Consider the following 18,612-nt stretch of genomic DNA (forward strand, 5'->3'; position numbering starts at 1 on the left):
CATGTATTTGAATCCTGCTAGTAGCAGTCAGTCTTTCACTGGTCTCACATCAGTCTAGGATTCATGTATTTGAATCCTGGTGGTAGCAGTCAGTCAGTCTTTCACTGGTCTCACATCAATCCAGGATTCATGTATTTGAATCCTGGTGGTAGCAATCAGTCAGTCAGTCAGTCTTTCATCAATCCAGGGTTCATGTGTTTGAATCCTGGTGGTTGCAGTCAGTTCGTCATGGACTGGCTTCGTCAATCCAGGGTCCATGTGTTTGAATCCTGGTGGTTGCAGTCAGTTCGTCATGAACTGGCCTCGTCAATCCAGGGTTCATGTGTTTGAATCCTGGAGGCAGCAGTCGAGTCAGACTTTCACTGGTCCTTCATCAATCCAGAGTTCATGGTATTGACAGAGTTTCTTCTTAGTCAATAATTATTCTCCAGCCTCTCTTCAGGGAAAATATTTGCAGGAACAAATCGAACAATTTTGTCCCTATCCTGTCTGAAAGACCTTTTGTAGCTCTGGTAACTTATTTATCGCATGCATGTCCTGATTTTTATAACCCAGTAGTTAAAACCGGTGGCAAACTGATATGTATTTGTCCTAGTTCCACCAATTACACAGATAAATCTTTTGTTTGCCGATATATCCAAACTAATTTTTAAATACTGTCTGTCTGTCTGCGCGCCTGTCTAGACTATACGCTGAATTGATTCAGATTCCATGTTTTTAAGCGAAACTAAGCGCGTGTTTCAAAGTTGTCACCGGTACGTGAATCAATACACTCGTCGGACTGAGTTCGTAAGTCTAGTTGTTTTTACTCAAAACGAATCGTAAGTCTTCGAAATCGATCGATCGATCGTATAGTGGGAAACCGTGTTACACGTTTCGCGCGTCTCGTAGCCAAATTTGCCGGCTCCGACGCCGTCTCGTTTCCCATACGGAGACATCCCTTTCTAAAATGGGTGACTCCGAGAATATCCCGATCGTGACATCGCGCGCTGAACCTCTTTCTTTAGTGAGTGGCGCAAAAAGTACGGCGCTCAGCGATATCAACGGTGGCTCCCGGCGGCAGGTTATCGGCATCTGAAAGAATGTCCTCCATCTTGAAAAATCTGTTTCTAGCTGTACCTTGGAGCCATCCCTCTATAGTGGGTGGCTCCCGGATCTCCAAATCCAGTGGCGTTGGAAGTGCAGCGACTGCAAATTTACTGAACGAAATTTTTTTCTTCCTATTCCAGTTTTTGACAATATTGAAGTAAATTTGCCGCAGCATTATGAGAACCTGTCAGAAATCAGCAATTGGCGGCGGCAATCAAAAATTGCTTCCAACGCGCCTCAAATCATGGCGTGCCCTATTCTAGTAAGTTAGCGCTGAGTGTAGTTACTCTTGGCAACAGTTAAGAACGCAGGGGTGGATTCAAGTTATATTCCACCCCAACCCCACCCTGACCGGTCCAGGATGCTTTAGGAGGAAAACAAGTTATTTTTCAAAATCGCTCGCTACTTCGTCGGCAGATCATTGAGCAGTAATTGACAGGGCTCTCTTCAAGAAGCACGTTTTGGAGAACCAAGCGCTTTGAGCTCTCGGATGGAAAAGCGCTATAGAAGAACTTATTATTATTATTATTATTATTATTATTATTATTATTATTATTATTATTAATTTCTAGGAATATTGTCAAATTCACCCGATGGAGCCGCCCCTGGAACGTCCATCGCGGAAACCTCATTTCATCCTGTGTTCAGTAAGTGTTATCGAGGTATCAAGGTCCATTCAATGATACGGATACTCGTACTGCGATACGGCGTTATCGATCTCGAGCGCGATACTCTACACGCGTATATGATATGATCATATATCCGCGCGATTGATGACCGATCAATATTATATTATTGATCCGTATAAATCCAGTCTGATAATTGCTTTGAGCCGTTTATCCCCGAACGAACGACAACTCGGACAACTTTCGCCGTTACAAATACGACCGAACTTAAGCCTCGTCATTTATTTCTAAGTTTATCAACAAGCGCGGCGACAACAGTAGAGACTTAAAAAAAGACCGGTCTATAAGCTCGTTTCGGTTCCACGTCCAATCTGACAGTGTTGACAAAAGAAAAGTCTTAGCAATTTTAGTTCTATAACCAATCTATAACAACTTAAGACCAGCTCATTTTGGTTCTATAGCCAATCTAACAACTTAGGACCAGGTAATTTTGGTTCTATAGCCAATTAAACAACTTAGGACCAGGTCATTTTGGTTATATAGCCAATTAAACAACTAAGGACCAGGTCATTTTGGTTCTATTGCCAATCTTACAAATCAGGACCTGGTGATTATGGTTCTATAGCCAATCTAACAATTTGGGACTGGCTCATTTTGGTTCTATAGCCAATTGAACAACTTAGGACCAGGTCATTTTGGTTCTAGATTCAACCTAACAACTTTGAGGACAGTCTATAAGCTCATTTTGGTTCTATATCCAATCTTACAACTTACGTAAGATACCTGTCCTCAAACCAACATTGTGACTATGACCAGTCTATAAACTAATTTTCGAAAAAAAATGGAATGGGTTAAGACCAGTCGAAGCAATTTCAGTTCTATAACCGATCTAACAACTTACCACCAGTCTAAGCTCACTTGGATGCTGTGCCCAACGTTTTTAACTTTAGATCAGTGAAGCTTATTGGGGCTATATAAACAATTATATCAAACAATTCATATGATTCAACTCACCTTGACTCCGGTCAAGACGTCTTGCAGGAATTTTTTTGAAATAGAATTTTGTAAACAAAACTAATAAAGCGTATTTGATAAAGATCGAACTGTTCATTTCATTCGATGGACTTTAGTTACCCGGCACTAACCTTTCGAGGTCGAAATGAAAACCCTGGAAAATGCGATAAACTGAAGACCGATAGATCGCGACCAAATAACGCGAAAGTTGAACATTAATTGTTTGCGCGCACTAAGTGAAGATAAAGTTAACGTTTTAAGTTTATTTGCGAAGTCTAGTGATATAGTCTAGGACTTGTGAAGGGCGTATGCGCAGGTTTCCGGGAGGAATAAATAAACATTACGCCAGTCTCTTAAGAACCCTAACAGTTGTGTATAAAGGCACGTCTTGGTTTCATAGTTTTTGAAGGACGAATGGAGGACTATATACGACTGTCTGGACTTACGGATCATAAATTTCTGTAATGGGAATTTTTGGCGGAAATCCAAAATCTCGAATTTGTTGTTGCTGTTGCGGTCATATTTTCCATGCGAGGATGTTCAGATTTGCGAAGTAAATAATGTATTTTTTGTCGCTTCTTTATAGATCGATGATTTTTTTTTCTGAGAGGGGGGTTGAAAATGGTTAGACAGATTTACATCTTTAGGCCTTACCTATTCGACAAAACAGCTTTTTATTATCCCAATTCCTTCATTATCTCAATGAATCTTCCTGAAGTTTTTTCATATTTCGACCCTTAATAATATGCGATATTAGCTCGTGGAAACTACGCGAGTATGTTTTCCATAAAGTTCCGATGAAAATACGTTATGATTCGAAAATCGTTAGGTGGTGAGGTACCAACATTGCCAGGTTTTGGCGCCCTGACTATACAGCTAACTAACTAACTGCACCGGTTTAGAAACTACAATATTTGAATGTATCAATATGAGATGTTAGACTTCAGATAAGAGCGGCTAAGCTCATTTAGGGTTCAATTACTAATCCAACTACTAAAGGCCAGTGTAAGCTCATTAAAACTATCCTGTGTTATGACTGATGACTTAGCAGTCGGAATCGATTATCAAGATCATCAGACATATGTCTGGCTTACGGGAACCCCGGGCGGACGGCGCTCGTGTGTGTTGGGGTAAAATCTTTGATCTATCGATTACGACTGGAAACATCTGTACGAATCAGCCAGTTATAAATCTCTGATATTTGATCACCTATTTGAATAAATTATGAGGCATACAAGGCTGAGGGGGTATACGCACACACATGCAGTGACATTATTGATTCGTTTTATCTGCAAATATATCATAACTGTATATGTTCATATTCAAGTCAATGATACTGGTCAGTCCATCGGTCAGCAGTCCTTGTGTCCAACTGCCACGTCAGTTAGTCTTCTGGTCATTTTGCTGCTCATTGTGTCCAACTGCTAATTCCATTTTCCAGTTAGTCCACTGGTCATTTTGTTGGTTGGTCCGTGTGTCCAACTGCCACCTCGATTTGCCAGTTAGTCCACTGGTCATTTTGTTGGCTGGTCAGTGTGTCCCACTGCCACTTTAGTTTTGCCAGTTAGTTCATTGGTCATTTTGTTGGCTGGTCAGTGCGTCCAACTGCCACTTTAGTTTGCCAGTTAGTCCACTGGTCATTTTGTTGGCTGGTCAGTGTGTCCAACTGCCACTTTAGTTTGCCAGTTAGTTCATTGGTCATTTTGTTGGCTGGTCAGTGCGTCCAACTGCCACTTTAGTTTGCCAGTTAGTCCACTGGTCATTTTGTTGGCTGGTCAGTGTGTCCAACTGCAACTTTAGTTTGCCAGTTAGTCCACTGGTCATTTTGTTGGCTGGTAGGTGTGTCCAACTGCCACTTTAGTTTGCCAGTTAGTTCATTGGTCATTTTGTTGGCTGGTCAGTGCGTCCAACTGCCACTTTAGTTTGCCAGTTAGTCCACTGGTCATTTTGTTTGCTGATCAGTGTGTCCCACTGCCACTTTAGTTTTGCCAGTTAGTTCATTGGTCATTTTGTTGGCTGGTCAGTGCGTCCAACTGCCACTTTAGTTTGCCAGTTAGTCCACTGGTCATTTTGTTTGCTGATCAGTGTGTCCCACTGCCACTTTAGTAAGCCAGTTAGTCCACTGGTCAGTCCATCCTGCTATCTCAAGCAGTGTGTGCTCTATTTCGAAGCGTGTTAGTGGTGCCACCCAGTGATGTAGATAGATTAATCTGATTAATATATCGAGTGCTATTCGATCTAATCCGATGTTTAACTAATTAGATAAACATGATTAATTAATTAACGCCATTAGGGCCTAATTGAAGTGCTAGATCGCGTGCGTGAGGATATGATCTGTTAACGCGACCGGGGAATATCTCATCTTACAGTTCTCCGGGTCACTGTCTCCACATGACCTTGAATATCGAGGTCACATTTTCGAGGTTATTTTGGAATCTGTGCTGACTAATTGATATCCGGAAGTGCTGGAGATAATTTGAAAATTTTTGAAAATTCCACCCTTGTGTGTTGTATAACAGGAATACCACTATAGTGCGTCTACACCGTGGTGCGATGTATCGTTACTAGTATTTCACAGTGTTGGACAGGCTCTGCCATTTTCAATAGAGATAGAAAATAATTACTAATTTCATCAATACACCGCGGCAGGGTGTACTAGCAAAGTTCATCACTGATTTACACCGCACTGCCGTGTATACGCACTGAAAGGGTAATTAACGGGATATTTTACTTTTGATTTTTCTTATGTGCGAATTATTTCAAAACTTACTTCGTTTCCTCGAATGAATGTGTTATATATATGTGTGCAATGTTTACAGACTACTGTGGAGTGATGATGAAACGAATGATGGGTAAGTCTTAGTCGTCATCATCATCATCGGTATCTATATTGGTAGAAATCCCGCCTGGAAAATATGGCCGCCGCCTTAAATCCCCTTATGACATCACCAAATTAACGATAATGATAAATGATATAGTAGTAATGAATTACGATTTGATTATCGATAGTCTTACGCGGTACTACGCACAAATTTGATGATGTCATGGGGGGATTTAACGGTGGCAGCCATCTTTTCAGGAAGGGTATATATATATATGTATATATATATTTTTATATGCCTATGGTAATCACCGGTTTAGTATTTCGCTGATTGGAGTTTCGTGATTCACACCTCGGCCTAGTTTATAGACACGTTACTAAAACTTACGACCCGCCCGGTGGAACCAATTTCGCGACAAGTTTTTTTTATTTTCGAAGCATTTTCGATGAGTTTGAAAGTTGAAATTGATTTCGATTAACTTTGCGAAAATTGGGTGAACAAGGCACGATTTTGTAGACTGAATACCAAAGATATTTGCACGGAACTTAATCCCGGTGGGTCTGAAAAGTTGTAACTTATGTCTATAAACTTTAAAATCTGCACTGAGATTACTGTTGTTCCCACAAAAATTGAAAAAAAGTGAGAAAGAAAAAATTTGGATGACACAAATTTTTCGAGGCTTTCTTCTCTGGAAAATCAGGCTTTACTTTACTTTTGAACCATTATGGTGGTTTCGGATTTTAAAAATCTTGCAAGTTACGCTTTATTGAAAACACGTTATTCAAAAAGGTGGGTATGAAGAAATTCAAATAGCAAATCAATGCCAAGTTCAGAGAAATGGAAAAATAGGTTTTGTTTTAAAGTAGCGAATTATGGCGTGAAGCAAGGTTCAGTATTTGACACTATGCGCTACTAGAATAATGTTTCATCAAAATCACTTTTATTCTGATAAATAAGCCTATGATTTTAATATCACATTCGTATCATGAAACAGATCTAATTCAATCATTCGTGATTATGAATAATTTATGAAGTTTTTTGTCGTAATCCGAGCGTCGCCCACACGGTGTCGTCAAAAGCTTTTGAAAAATCAGTATTAAATCCTGCCTCCAATTTATTTTACTTGCTGTCAAATGTAGCGTTTAATTATTTGAAATAGAATTCCGTATAGGGCTAAAAATATTTGTTCTAAAATAGATTTGGTAATATGTGGGTTGTATTAGAACGGTGCCAAAAATAGAAATGTCTATTTACAAAAATTACGTATTACTTTTGAGATTTCTTTTTTGAACCTTAATTAAAAGACTGATAGCGTAGATATTATGGATCCCGTAGATTACGTGGACACTTGCTGAAAGTTTGCTGGGTATAGGCCTTATAGCCACGATCACGCGAGCGTTCTTGGTCCGCTGTTGAAATGCTCACACGCTGAGGGGGTGTCAATGAAGCCCATGGTTGTTTGACCAGGGCCAAATAAGCTCCACGTGATCGCGGTTAGTAGTGCAAATGAATCCTTACAGATATGTGGCCCCTTAAAAGATTGTTAGAATCTAGGATAGTTTATGTGGACCCTTATAAGACTAAAGGGCCTATATATGGACCGTTAGTGAAATGGTAGATGATATGTTGATACGTGTATTTTTTGTGAAATTGTATGTTTGCAATGCACCGATATTTTCGAGTTAGACAGAGCACTCTAGTTTAGAGTCGTAATTTTTTGGGACCGGTTTCAACCCGGTGATAACTCCCGATTGACTAATATTGATTGGGTTAGCCGTTGAGTTTCGGTAAGGGTAGAAAGGGTAAATCTAAAGACAGACTCGGAGCCAGTTCCACTGTCGATAGTTGTGTTGGTTTTATTTCATCGCGGACCCAGCTCCACGGTACATGGGTCTAAACTGATTTTCTGGATCCAGTTCCACAGTGATATTGATTTTATTCGACTCTGGATCCTGTTCCACAATTTTGTGGGTTCAATTTGACTCCAGATCTATGTCTTCAATTGTGCGGATTTACGTTATTTTGACTCTGGGCCCCTTTCCAATATCGTGTGGATTTAATTTGATTCTAGATCCAGTTCCACGGTTATATTGGTTTTCTGTGACTCTGAACCCTATTCCTCGGACAGGTGGGTATAATTTCACTCTGGATCCAGTTCCACAGTTGCGTAGGTTGAAATCGAATTTAGATCCAGTTCCACATTTGTATAGGCTTATTTAGACTCTTGATCCAGTTTTACAGCTATATGGGTTTAATTCGACTTCAGATCCAGTTCCACAGTTATGCGGGTTTAATTTCACTGTGTCCCACATTGGAAGACATTTTCCTACCGTCATTTGTTAATGATAAGGAACCGGATATAAAAAAGCAATCATGAACGTTTGATAAAAACACATTATCACTTTATCAACAGGAAGTTAACCCCCTGATAATTTGTTCTCTTATCAACGTTCATGAAGGGCCATGTCTCAATGAAAAACGTTGACCCTTTTCAACTGAATTAACAAAGAAATCGAATGGATTTTTAAGGGGTAAACTTCTTTTTTTTTCGTTGAAACTGGCCCCAAATCTGTTGAACTGGATCCTGAACATGTGGAATTGTGGAACTGGGTCTAGAACTGCAGAACTAGGTCCTGAACTGTGGAACTGCAGAACTCGTCTAGAAATGTGGAACTAGGTCCTGAACTGTGGAACTGCAGAACTCGTCTAGAAATGTGGAACTAGGTACTGAACCATAGAACTGCGATACTGGGCCTAGAAATGTGGAACTAGGTCCTGAACTGTGGAACTGCAGAACTGGGTCTAGAAATGTGGAACTTGGCCTTGAACTTTGGAACTGTAGAACTAGATCTAGAAATGTAGAACTTGGTTCTGAACTGTTGAAACGGGTACTGGCTAAAACGATGTGTTTCGTTTGGTCGCATACTTGCACTAGTGATACGCGAATGAAGTGAATGATAGATAGTAAACTGGTAGTGAGCTGAGGTAGTGCAGCACGAGGGGGTGAGGGTAGAGCGAGATGTGAATTCTATACATGCCACTCACTACGACAAGGGACGAGGACGGAGAGATCAATTGATGATGTCAGATATATGACAACTGGTCGCGTATAATTGAAGCAGTCGAAGACATTGATGAGATTTCTATCGGAGTTCGAGGGTCACAGCACAGTATATAGAGATTGATATATTCACTGGCAGTCATCGTGCTGGATAGACTCTACTGAATGTTCATACACTAAGCCATAGCTCTCCTCTCCACCTCTCTCTTTCCGCTCCATCTCTTCCTCCACCTCTTCTTTTTCCCTTCCCTCCCCTTGCCCTCTTCCTTCCCCCTACCCTCCCCTTCTCATGAGACTCGCATCATATTTTACTACTCCGGATCAATATGTGTTTAGTGCTAACTAGATACTAGACTTCTCCGCTGCTGACACTGACCGTAAACGTCAAGGTCGGAAATGATGGCTCCCGCCTTCATAAATCCCCCTATGACAATCGTCAAATCGTCTCGGTTGACTGACGCTTCCAGAAAACATGGCTTCATTCATAATCCATCTTCAAATCATTAAATCAACCCTGTAGACACTTCCAGAAAAGATGGCTGCCTTCATAAATCTTATCCACAAATCCCCCTATGATATCATCAAAAATGCCTAGTGATCAATTCAATAGTAACTACCTAGTTAGGAAAACTAAATATACAATGTCACCATTATAGTTAGTGATATCATAGGGGGAATATTTGGACAGCGCATTATCAACGACAGCTGGTCGACGTTAAATCACATGTTACAGAGCCTGATGACTCGGGCGTTCTAATAACTCATGTTATCGTGCTGAATCTATACAGAAAATGAATGCGACGTTGATATATTTGCGAAGAGTGATTTATTACAGTGATAGCCCCTGCTGCCGCCGGACTTTATCCGTCTGTGCCTGCTTTATAGTCATTACTTAAATGTAAATCCTTCAACTGCCATAGTAGCCGAAGCGGGAGTACTCCACTGCCAGCGCAATAACAATCCTCAACTGCCAGGGCTGTGGGAAACCTCAACTGCCAGAGCAACAAGAATCCTCAACTGCCAGGGCTGTGGGAAACCTCAACTGCCAGAGAAATAAGAATCCTCACCTGCCAGAGCAATAAGAATCTTCACCTGCCAGAGCAATAAGAATCTTAGACTGCCAGGGCTGTTGGAAACCCCAACAGCGGGAGCAGTAAGAATCCTCAAATGCCAGAGCAATAAGAATCCTCACCTGCCAGAGCAATAAGAATCTTTGACTGCCAGGGCTGTTGGAAACCCCAACTGCCGGAGCAGTAAGAATCCTCAAATGCCAGACAAGTATGAGTGGAAATCCGCAGTGGAGAACCCGCTAGAAGTCGCCAGTATATCGGTCGTCCGCGCTTTATTTCTCTTAAGTGAATCAATTATTTACGAAAACTACATTGATATCCGAGTAGAAGATGAAGTATTGAATATCCGGCGGGTGCTGGGATAATATACGGGTTCGAGAGTCTAAAAATACAGTTCAAAATTGATTAAAAACGACCTACTGCTGGTCATGCCATAGGTGGGATAGCTGGTATTGCGGGCCTCGAAAAAAGTGTTTAAAAGTAATTCTTAACAAAAGAATTGCCCCAAATTCTAAAATATATTTTCTAAATACGTACTCTTGAATATTTACTTTTTAAATATATGTATTTTTGACGGTTCCGATTTTTGTTTCTTCCAGAACGAAAAGCAAATCGATGGATAATTCGGGAACTCATCACGGAATGATGAATCCTCTCGCATGGGATAACCTCTCGACGGATATCAGGAATTTGATCGCCGACGACGAGAAAAGGCGCGAATTCCGTCGCAGTAATTCGGCCGGTAAGTCGGTTATACGATCTATCCATCGTTTAGTTCTATCCCCCGAAATGTCTTCGTTGAAGATGCGCAGCCTGGAACCGACCGCGCGCTACAACTCGATGACTTGAAAACTCGTTTTAAACGGATAATGCTTTTAAAGGCGCTCGAAACATCGTTAATTTAGAAAAATTGCTGAAACTCCGTTTAAACTCTTTCAATTATGAAAAATTGGCAATTAGATATTTGTGTCTAGCTTATAATACTGTGTCAACTACATCTAAATCGGGACGGATTGGTTTGTCTTTTTTGGGGTTGCGAAATTAGAAATCAAGTTTAGGTACAGGGAATCTTAAAGATAAAAATTTGCTTACAAAACCACTGAATGAATGGTTTACTGAGATTGGCAGTATCGATTACGGAGGAGTCAACAGTAATCGGGATATGAAAGTGATGTGGACACTTCCTTGAAATTTGAAATGTTCTCCTTATAAAGCTCCTTATATTACAGGAATCACTCGTCGATAGAGACCCTGATCTCCCCCTTCAGAGCTTGCACTTTCCAATAGCTCTAAATACATCAATAGGAAACATTGCTTATTACAGACTTTAGAAACTTGTTCCCGACCTGGGATACTCCCTCAGACGTCGCCCGCTACCAAAATCTCGGAATCCCTTAAGAGACTATTCAATTTGTTCGACGTGCCTCTGAAATGATGCCACATCTTTTCGTTGTTGTAATAATGGAGTATTAATTAACGCGGTGTATGACAGTATTCAGCGAGAGCGAGGTAATGCTCGTCACGCTCACTGATTAACAAATGTATATCGATTCGTTCTATATGGCGCTATTGAGAAACGTAGATACATAGAAAACCCTTTGTTTTACACTGGTTGCAATTAATAACAGCCGATAGAATTAGACAGCAGCCTTTGTCGGAGAGATTAGCGACAAGTAAGAGAGAGAGAAAGAACGCCGAGGGAGAGAATTGGAAGGGACGAGGGGGAGAGGATTGAAACAGACGAGAGGGAGAGGATTGAAAGGGGCGAGAGGGAGAGAATTGAAAGGGGCGAGGGGGAGAGGATTGAAAGCGACGAGTGGTAGAGGATGGAGCAATCAGCGAACATTTTAGTGATCGAGGCAGTATTATCGCTAGTCGTTATGCTACTCGCATCGTGAGGCCCGGGGGCGCGGAAGCGAGTTCAGGGAGCGATACTGGACCCCTGGCAAGCGAGGATGGTGTATATATATATATATATATATATATATATATAGGTAGTGGAAGAGGAAAAATCTAGTTAAAGAAAGCCCGGTAGATCAGATAGAGAGAGAGATGGGGTAGTTGTTGTATGTTATTAAAAGTACATGTTCTCATCAATCTTTGTTTGGCAGTTTCTATAATAGAAAATCATCGATTTTCCTCTAGAGCAATTCCTCTAGGCAGCAGCAGCAGCAGCAGCAGTAGCAGCATCAGCAGCAGCACACTGGGGACACGTACGAACGAGTGTTCACGCACTCACGGACTCCGCGGGACACTTGAGTGTTCGCGAAGAGGACACGCGGGACTCGTGTGTGTAGATTGTTCATTTACAGTAATACCTCTTTATACGGCGAACACTTTGAGACACTTTGAAAATGAACAAGAAAAAAGTGTTCGTCATGGCAGGTGTTCAATTTTAGAGAGGTGTTTACCGTTCGCTGAGGGAGGTTTTTTACCTTGAAATAAGGATTGACCGTGTTATTGATTTGATTGGTCGATGTAGTTTGATTGATTTTAATTGGTGTCCCTTGCAAACCCACCACACCTGCCAGGTGCGAAACAGCGCGTTCGATTTTGAAATCGGAAATCGAAGTACAGATATAGTAGTTTTGTGATCAGCAGGCAAATTTACAGAATTTTTTTGTTTAAGTCAAAGTACATTTTTGTGCATTACTGGAAATTTCGATTCCAGTTCATTCGAAACAATCGTCCAACCTGTCTGAACCGGCAAGTGCCTGATTGGGGAGGTTTTACCGTATGTGGGACATGACATGAGAGTCTTGATAGGACTCATGTGTTGATTCAGTACTGATGAGAGGTCATTTCATATTCCTGTAGTACTCGGATACTAAGGGTTTTTTACGTGCCATTTATCCTTCTTGGGCCTGTTTCATAGTTCTTGTCTATGTTCTTTATCTTTAGTTTAATCTAAAGACTGTACCGATCTTGACCTGTTAGATCGGCCATAGAACTGAGATGGTCTTATACTTGTCTTAAGTCTACGCCATGACTACGGAACCAGCCCTAACATCAAGTCGTTGTTGCTTCTCCGTCGTTTAGGGTTTAATTGAAATATTCAATTGATTGTTAATTACGTGATTATCAGAAATTCAATTAAGAAACGGCGCAAGCGACCTCGAATTTGCCCCATGTGTACTAGGTGTTTACTTAAGCGCGGGTGTTCGTTATCTACATCTGCATGTGTACGGTTTTTGTCTTAGTCGTTATGGTAACCAAGGTCAGTTGGCACTTGCGTCGCAGGCGTCGTCGTCGTTAATCAGTTTGTCGTTTAGTGAGAGAGTTAATTACTGTTCGTTAATGAGCTTCGTCGTGATTGATCTTTTAACGATGACAACGAACGAATGGCGGCCAAGCCAGCGTCGACTGCTGCTGTTAACTGTCACTCGATGAACATCAAAACAATTCTATAACTATTACTACTGCTAGTATTCACTGCTGGTGCGCTCCTCATGTTGTTGGTGGCACTGCTGGTGCATTCTATGTACTGCTGGTACGTTGGTGGTACTGATGGTGCGCTACCGGTATTGTTGGTGTGCTGGAACTGCTTGTATGTTCCTGGTACTGATAGTGCCTTGCAAGTACTGCTGGTATACTGATGGTGCGTGTTTGGTACTGCTAGGGCACTGGTGGTACTAATGGTGTGCTCCTGGTACTGATAGTGCCTTGCAAGTACTGCTGGTATACTGATGGCTCTACTGGTAATGCTGGTGCACTCCTGCTGGTACTTAAGGTGCCCTTCGAGTTCAGCTGGTGCAGTCCTGTTGGTACTCTTGGTACCCTTCAAATTGTGCTAGTTCATTGGTGGTAATGTTGGCGCACTACTGTTATGTTGGTGGTTTTCGGGACTGCCACACTGCTACCAACAATGCTGCTTGGGCACCACAACCTTGAAGATGGCCTAATAACTGAGGAACGGGGTCGAAATTCAAAAAGTTGTCTCGACTAAATTTAGCTATCGGCTCTAGATACAACGTATCCAAAATGCAACGGGAACTGGTAATTACAGAGTTTGAGCCTGAGCCCGAGAACCGTTGTCGCCTATGGCTTGTTCTTCATTTACCCTTACCGTGTCCCTGAACTTCACTGTTTTTGTCTCGGATGTGGTAACCGATAGGTCGGCAGGTATAAATTATTCACAGATAGTGCGCCTTCCCGGTATCGCTGTTGCGCCGCCCGGTGCCGCGTTAATTTAGACGGTGTTCGTGGAGGTATATCGCGCAGTTGTCATCGTCTGGTTTCTTCAGAAATCTCTTGCGGGTATAATCGAATGAAACCATTGTAAACATTCTATTATTGTTCGTATGAACTTGACATTTATTCGTTTGTGCCGGAGGATGTGCAGACGTAGAAATGGCGGCAGCCGGTCGGCGAGAGAGACTCGATCGTTCGGCCATTTGACATTTCGATATTTCCGAGAATTGTTTTTACGGCCGCGCGGAAGTAGAAAAACAAGATTCGAAGATCGAATCGCGCGTAAATTGAACGTAGAAATTTTTCGAACTTCTACGAATTCTTCGACGACGACGACGTCAGTATCTCGGGACCGTGATCTACTAATAGAAGCGCGACGAAATATGCAACAACACGGCGGCAACAATATCGATCACTGTCGTCGATGGCAACGCCGCGTGTAAATCAGTTAGCCGTTTGATCCGTACGTTCGTTCGTCTGTCTGTCCGCATCTTTGCGAAGCGCGTAATCATTTCATGTTTGTTTATAGTTATTAACGCCATCGATGAAATCTTCGTCGCTTAACATTTTACGAAAGGAATAGAATTATTATTATTATTATTTTTAATGTTATTATTATTCTTTTTGTAGCGCAGTTCTTATGATAATAGTTATTGTTTCATGCTTATTTCTAGTTGTTAACCCCTGTGCGTCAATGAAATCTACATTTAACAATTATGATAATGATAATGATATTGATGAAAATAATAATAATAATAATAATAATAATAATAATGATAATGATAAATTTTTTTCTTTCATAGCCCAACTGATAATAATCACTGCCCTACAGATACAAGATAATTCGCAAGAAAAATGTTTGTTGAAAAATTGATCATTTTTGGCAAGTGTTGCAAACAACTTGTTGATTTCAGTATCCGCTGAGAATGACTTAACTCTTTCAGTGCATCTACACCGCAGTGCGGTTTATGAATCGGTGATGGATTTTGCTAGTACACCGCACTGCGGTGTATTGGTGTAATTAGTAATTAGTTTTTATCTCCATTGAAAGATGGCAGCACCTGTTAAACATTGTGAAATATTAGTAACTAATGATACACCACACCACGGTGTAGATGCACTATAGTGGTATTCCCGTTATTCAACACACTAGGGTGGAATTTTTTAAAATTTTCAAATTATCTCAAGCACTTTAGGGTATTGATTAGTCAGCACTGAAAGGGTTAACAACTTAGTTGTTATCAGTCCCTAGAAGTTGTTTTCGGTGGAGGCTGAAATCGCCTAGTTGTTTCGAGCGCTGATTTTTTTTTTTTGTCAGCGGTTTCGAGATTTTGTGGCCCTAATCTCGGCCATCGCCGTATTGAGCGGATACTATTGCACGTTTATGAAAAATTTCATTTCGATGTCCTTCGTGCTCGACTGCACAATCCGGAGGGGAAAGAACCGACGAAAGATACGCGCGGCGCGAGGTTGTATTCGAGCGGAGCGAATGACGAACGAATCGATAAAGAACGTTTTTTTCTCGCTATGATTGATACAATTGTCGTCGACGCCTGTGAATCGTCGTCCGTCCATCGATTCACCGTAGTCGTAGTCGTCGTAATTGAATTCCGGTCAAGGTCGTCACACAGTCGTCAATTGCAAACGAAATGACGATAATCACTTGATGACCTTGATAGGAATTAGGTCGCGACCGGGTGTCCGAAATGACAGAATTTCTTTTTCAGTTTTACCAATCGACAGTTATGATGAATATATGTACTGATCTAAAATTTCATACCGAACACCCTGCCCGTTACACTTAGCCAAACGAAGATGGCTACTTCTAATTATTCCCCTTATGACATCATCTTCATCATCAAATTTCCCCCGAGACACTTCCGAAAAATGTGGTTGCTTACGGGTGGTTTATGAAGCCAACTTTTCCGGTCGGGTGTATGCGAATGGTTTGATGATGTCATAGGGTGATATATGAAAGCAGTTGTCTTTTCTATAGATTTGTGTTTGCGTGATTTGAGTACCGGTAGCTATCTTTTCCGGATTTGTCCGTAGTACATGTACATGCATATATGGGGGTAATTTGATGATGTCATACGGGTTTATGGTGGCATTCGTCTATTCTGACGAATGTGTTATCATCCACAGGGTTATTTTGATTATGTCGTTAACCCTTTCAGCGATAGATTTTGCTAGTACACCACACTGCGGTGTATTGATGTAATTAGTAATTAGTAATTATCTCTTTTGAAAAATGGCAGCACGTGTCAAACATAGTGAAATACTAGTAAGTAACGATACACTGCGCCGCAGTGTAGACGCACTATAGTGGTATTCCCATTGTTCAACACACTTTTAGGGTGGAATTTTTTAGATTTTTCAAATTATCTCCAGCACTTTAGGGTATTAATTAGTCAGCACTGAAAGGGTTAAGGATTTATTCTATATGCGTGTCTTGCCGTCGGAAATGACCTTGCAAGTATTAGTAACTAGGTCGTAATGGCTGATTGATCGGTAGTCGTATCTCTCTTCTGTTACTTACCGTCAGAACTGCTGCTGCTGTCGTGAGTACCTACTGAAAGGGGGATGGGATCGATATTTTGTATCTTTGTCATCATCGACTATTGATTACCGACTGACACGAGGAGCAGCAGCGACACGAGTAGCAGCAGCGACACGAGGCCGCGTATAATACGTAAAATCAATCAATCTCAGTCAGAATGCTCGGTGAATAGAAAAAACAACAATCGGTATTCAACCGATGAAAACGCAACCGTTCCGTCCATATATTCGAATTCGAAATTGTAAATCCATAGTAACGAACGTATATCCCTTTTCGTGGCAAGTCTTAACTGTTTAGATTTGCCTTTTCTCAACCCACTGAAAATTTGTACATATACACACACATACACATACACATACACATACATATACATATACATATACATATATATATATACTATAATGATATCATATATATATATATATATACAATAAAGAAGTTTCCAGTTTCTAGGCGCCATTTTGTGGCGGTCCCTCGAGGTCCCCATTGTTACGATGATTTGCGCTCATTTTTAAAACATAAGTTTAGATTGAATATCATATAGTTCTGCAGCCCCTTGCTCGACGAAATCAATTTATACACCATTTTAAAGGAAATGAAATGCAGATATTTGCTGGTGATTCTTGGAATTTTTGAACGCAACAATTGAGAAAAGTGACGGTGTGAAACCAAGGACCGCATATCTCAACCGCGCGTAAAAGAAATCGCAATATTTATTAATTTTAAAATATCTAAGTATCTCTTAAAGCTATATTTCCAATTTTCACAGAGGTTAAAGAGGGTTATTTGCAGTTTAAGCCTGTATGAAATTTTTTTGAATATCTTTCCTGACGACTGATCTGTACCCGCTTGAGTTTGAGATTACGCGCAAAAGGGATCTCCCACTATGCACCGCCATTTCACTGAACATTGAGATTTGTGAAAAGAAATCGCAAAAATAAGATTTTATACTGGTTTTTAATTATCAATATTGCTTCTGAAGGTTATATATTACCTTTATTTTCATATGGTTGAAAATGGACTTTGAGTGCTTTGATGAATTCGAGTTTTGTAGCGTTGGGAAATTAAAGGATTTCTTGTAAGAGTGGGGACTTACTGTGTTGGTCTCAAATGTGGCCTAGTTGAGAACCTAATTTGCGTTTCAACCGAATGTACCACTCATGGTTGGACACTAGTAAAAAAATCTAAGTTTGTGTATATTTTTGAATATGCGGCGCAGCTGAATGTTGCCAAACTGGATGTTGACCCCCTAAAACAGAATATCAAATGGGGGACAGATATGAACCCCTTTAAATATTATATTGGGATTTTATATCAGTAAGGTTTTCTGGTCGATGTTTTCCAACCAGAAGGTTGAGATTCAGTAAATTCATCGTATGATCCCAGAATGAGGGATTACCAGAGAGAGATATGTGTTAAATATGTCCTTAGCGTTTAAATTGACTGGTACATTTCACCATCGATTCTAAAACGTTTGATTTCAACGAACACAAAATCGGCGCTAGGCTGGACGGGCTGTATACGACAATTCCTCAACTGGACCGTTCAGACTTCAATAGCGGGACAAACCGGATCCCGAAACCAGCTAAACGAATTGCCCCCGCCAAAATATGGTACAAACAAGATATGGATTATCATCTCAAAATATCCCCATGGAAAATGTGAAGAAATCAAATTGCATTTAAAGATTTCTTGTTGCAAATCTCAATGTTCAGTGAAATTCCAATGCGCAGTGGGAGACCCCTTTTGCGCGTAATCTCAAACTCAGGCGGGTACAGATCAGTCGTCAGGAAAGATAATCAAAAGATTTTAACGCAGGCTTAAACTGCAAATAACCCTCTTTAACCACTGTAAAAATAGGAAATATAGCTTTAAGAGATACTTAGATATTTCAAAATTAATAAATATTGTGGTTTCTTTTACGCACGGTTAAGATATGCGGTCCTTGGTTTCACATCGTCACTGTTCTCAATTGTTGCGTTCAAAAATTCCAAGAATCGCCAGCAAATATCTGCATGTCAATTCCTTTAAAATGCTGTATAACTTAAGTTCATCGAGCAAGGGGCTGCAGAACTATATGATATTCAATCTAAACTTATGTTTTAAAAATGAGCGCAAATCATCGCAACAATGGGGACCTCGAGGGACCGCCACAAAATGGCGCCTAGAAACTGGAAAC

The 18,612-nt window shown here is 40.8% G+C and overlaps 1 protein-coding gene across 1 annotated transcript in view; it reads left to right on the top strand.

Moving 5' to 3' along the window:
* Positions 1-18,612, top strand: part of LOC141909772 (oxidation resistance protein 1-like) — a 56,108-nt gene that overhangs the window by 1,569 nt on the left and 35,927 nt on the right. The window contains exons 3-5 of the mRNA XM_074800378.1: positions 1,662-1,736; positions 5,549-5,581; positions 10,282-10,424. Coding sequence (XP_074656479.1) covers positions 1,662-1,736; positions 5,549-5,581; positions 10,282-10,424 — 251 coding nt within the window. The remainder of the gene's footprint in view (positions 1-1,661; positions 1,737-5,548; positions 5,582-10,281; positions 10,425-18,612) is intronic.

Source organism: Tubulanus polymorphus, chromosome 8, assembly GCF_964204645.1.
Source record: "Tubulanus polymorphus chromosome 8, tnTubPoly1.2, whole genome shotgun sequence".
Taxonomy (NCBI): Eukaryota; Metazoa; Nemertea; class Palaeonemertea; order Tubulaniformes; family Tubulanidae; genus Tubulanus; species Tubulanus polymorphus.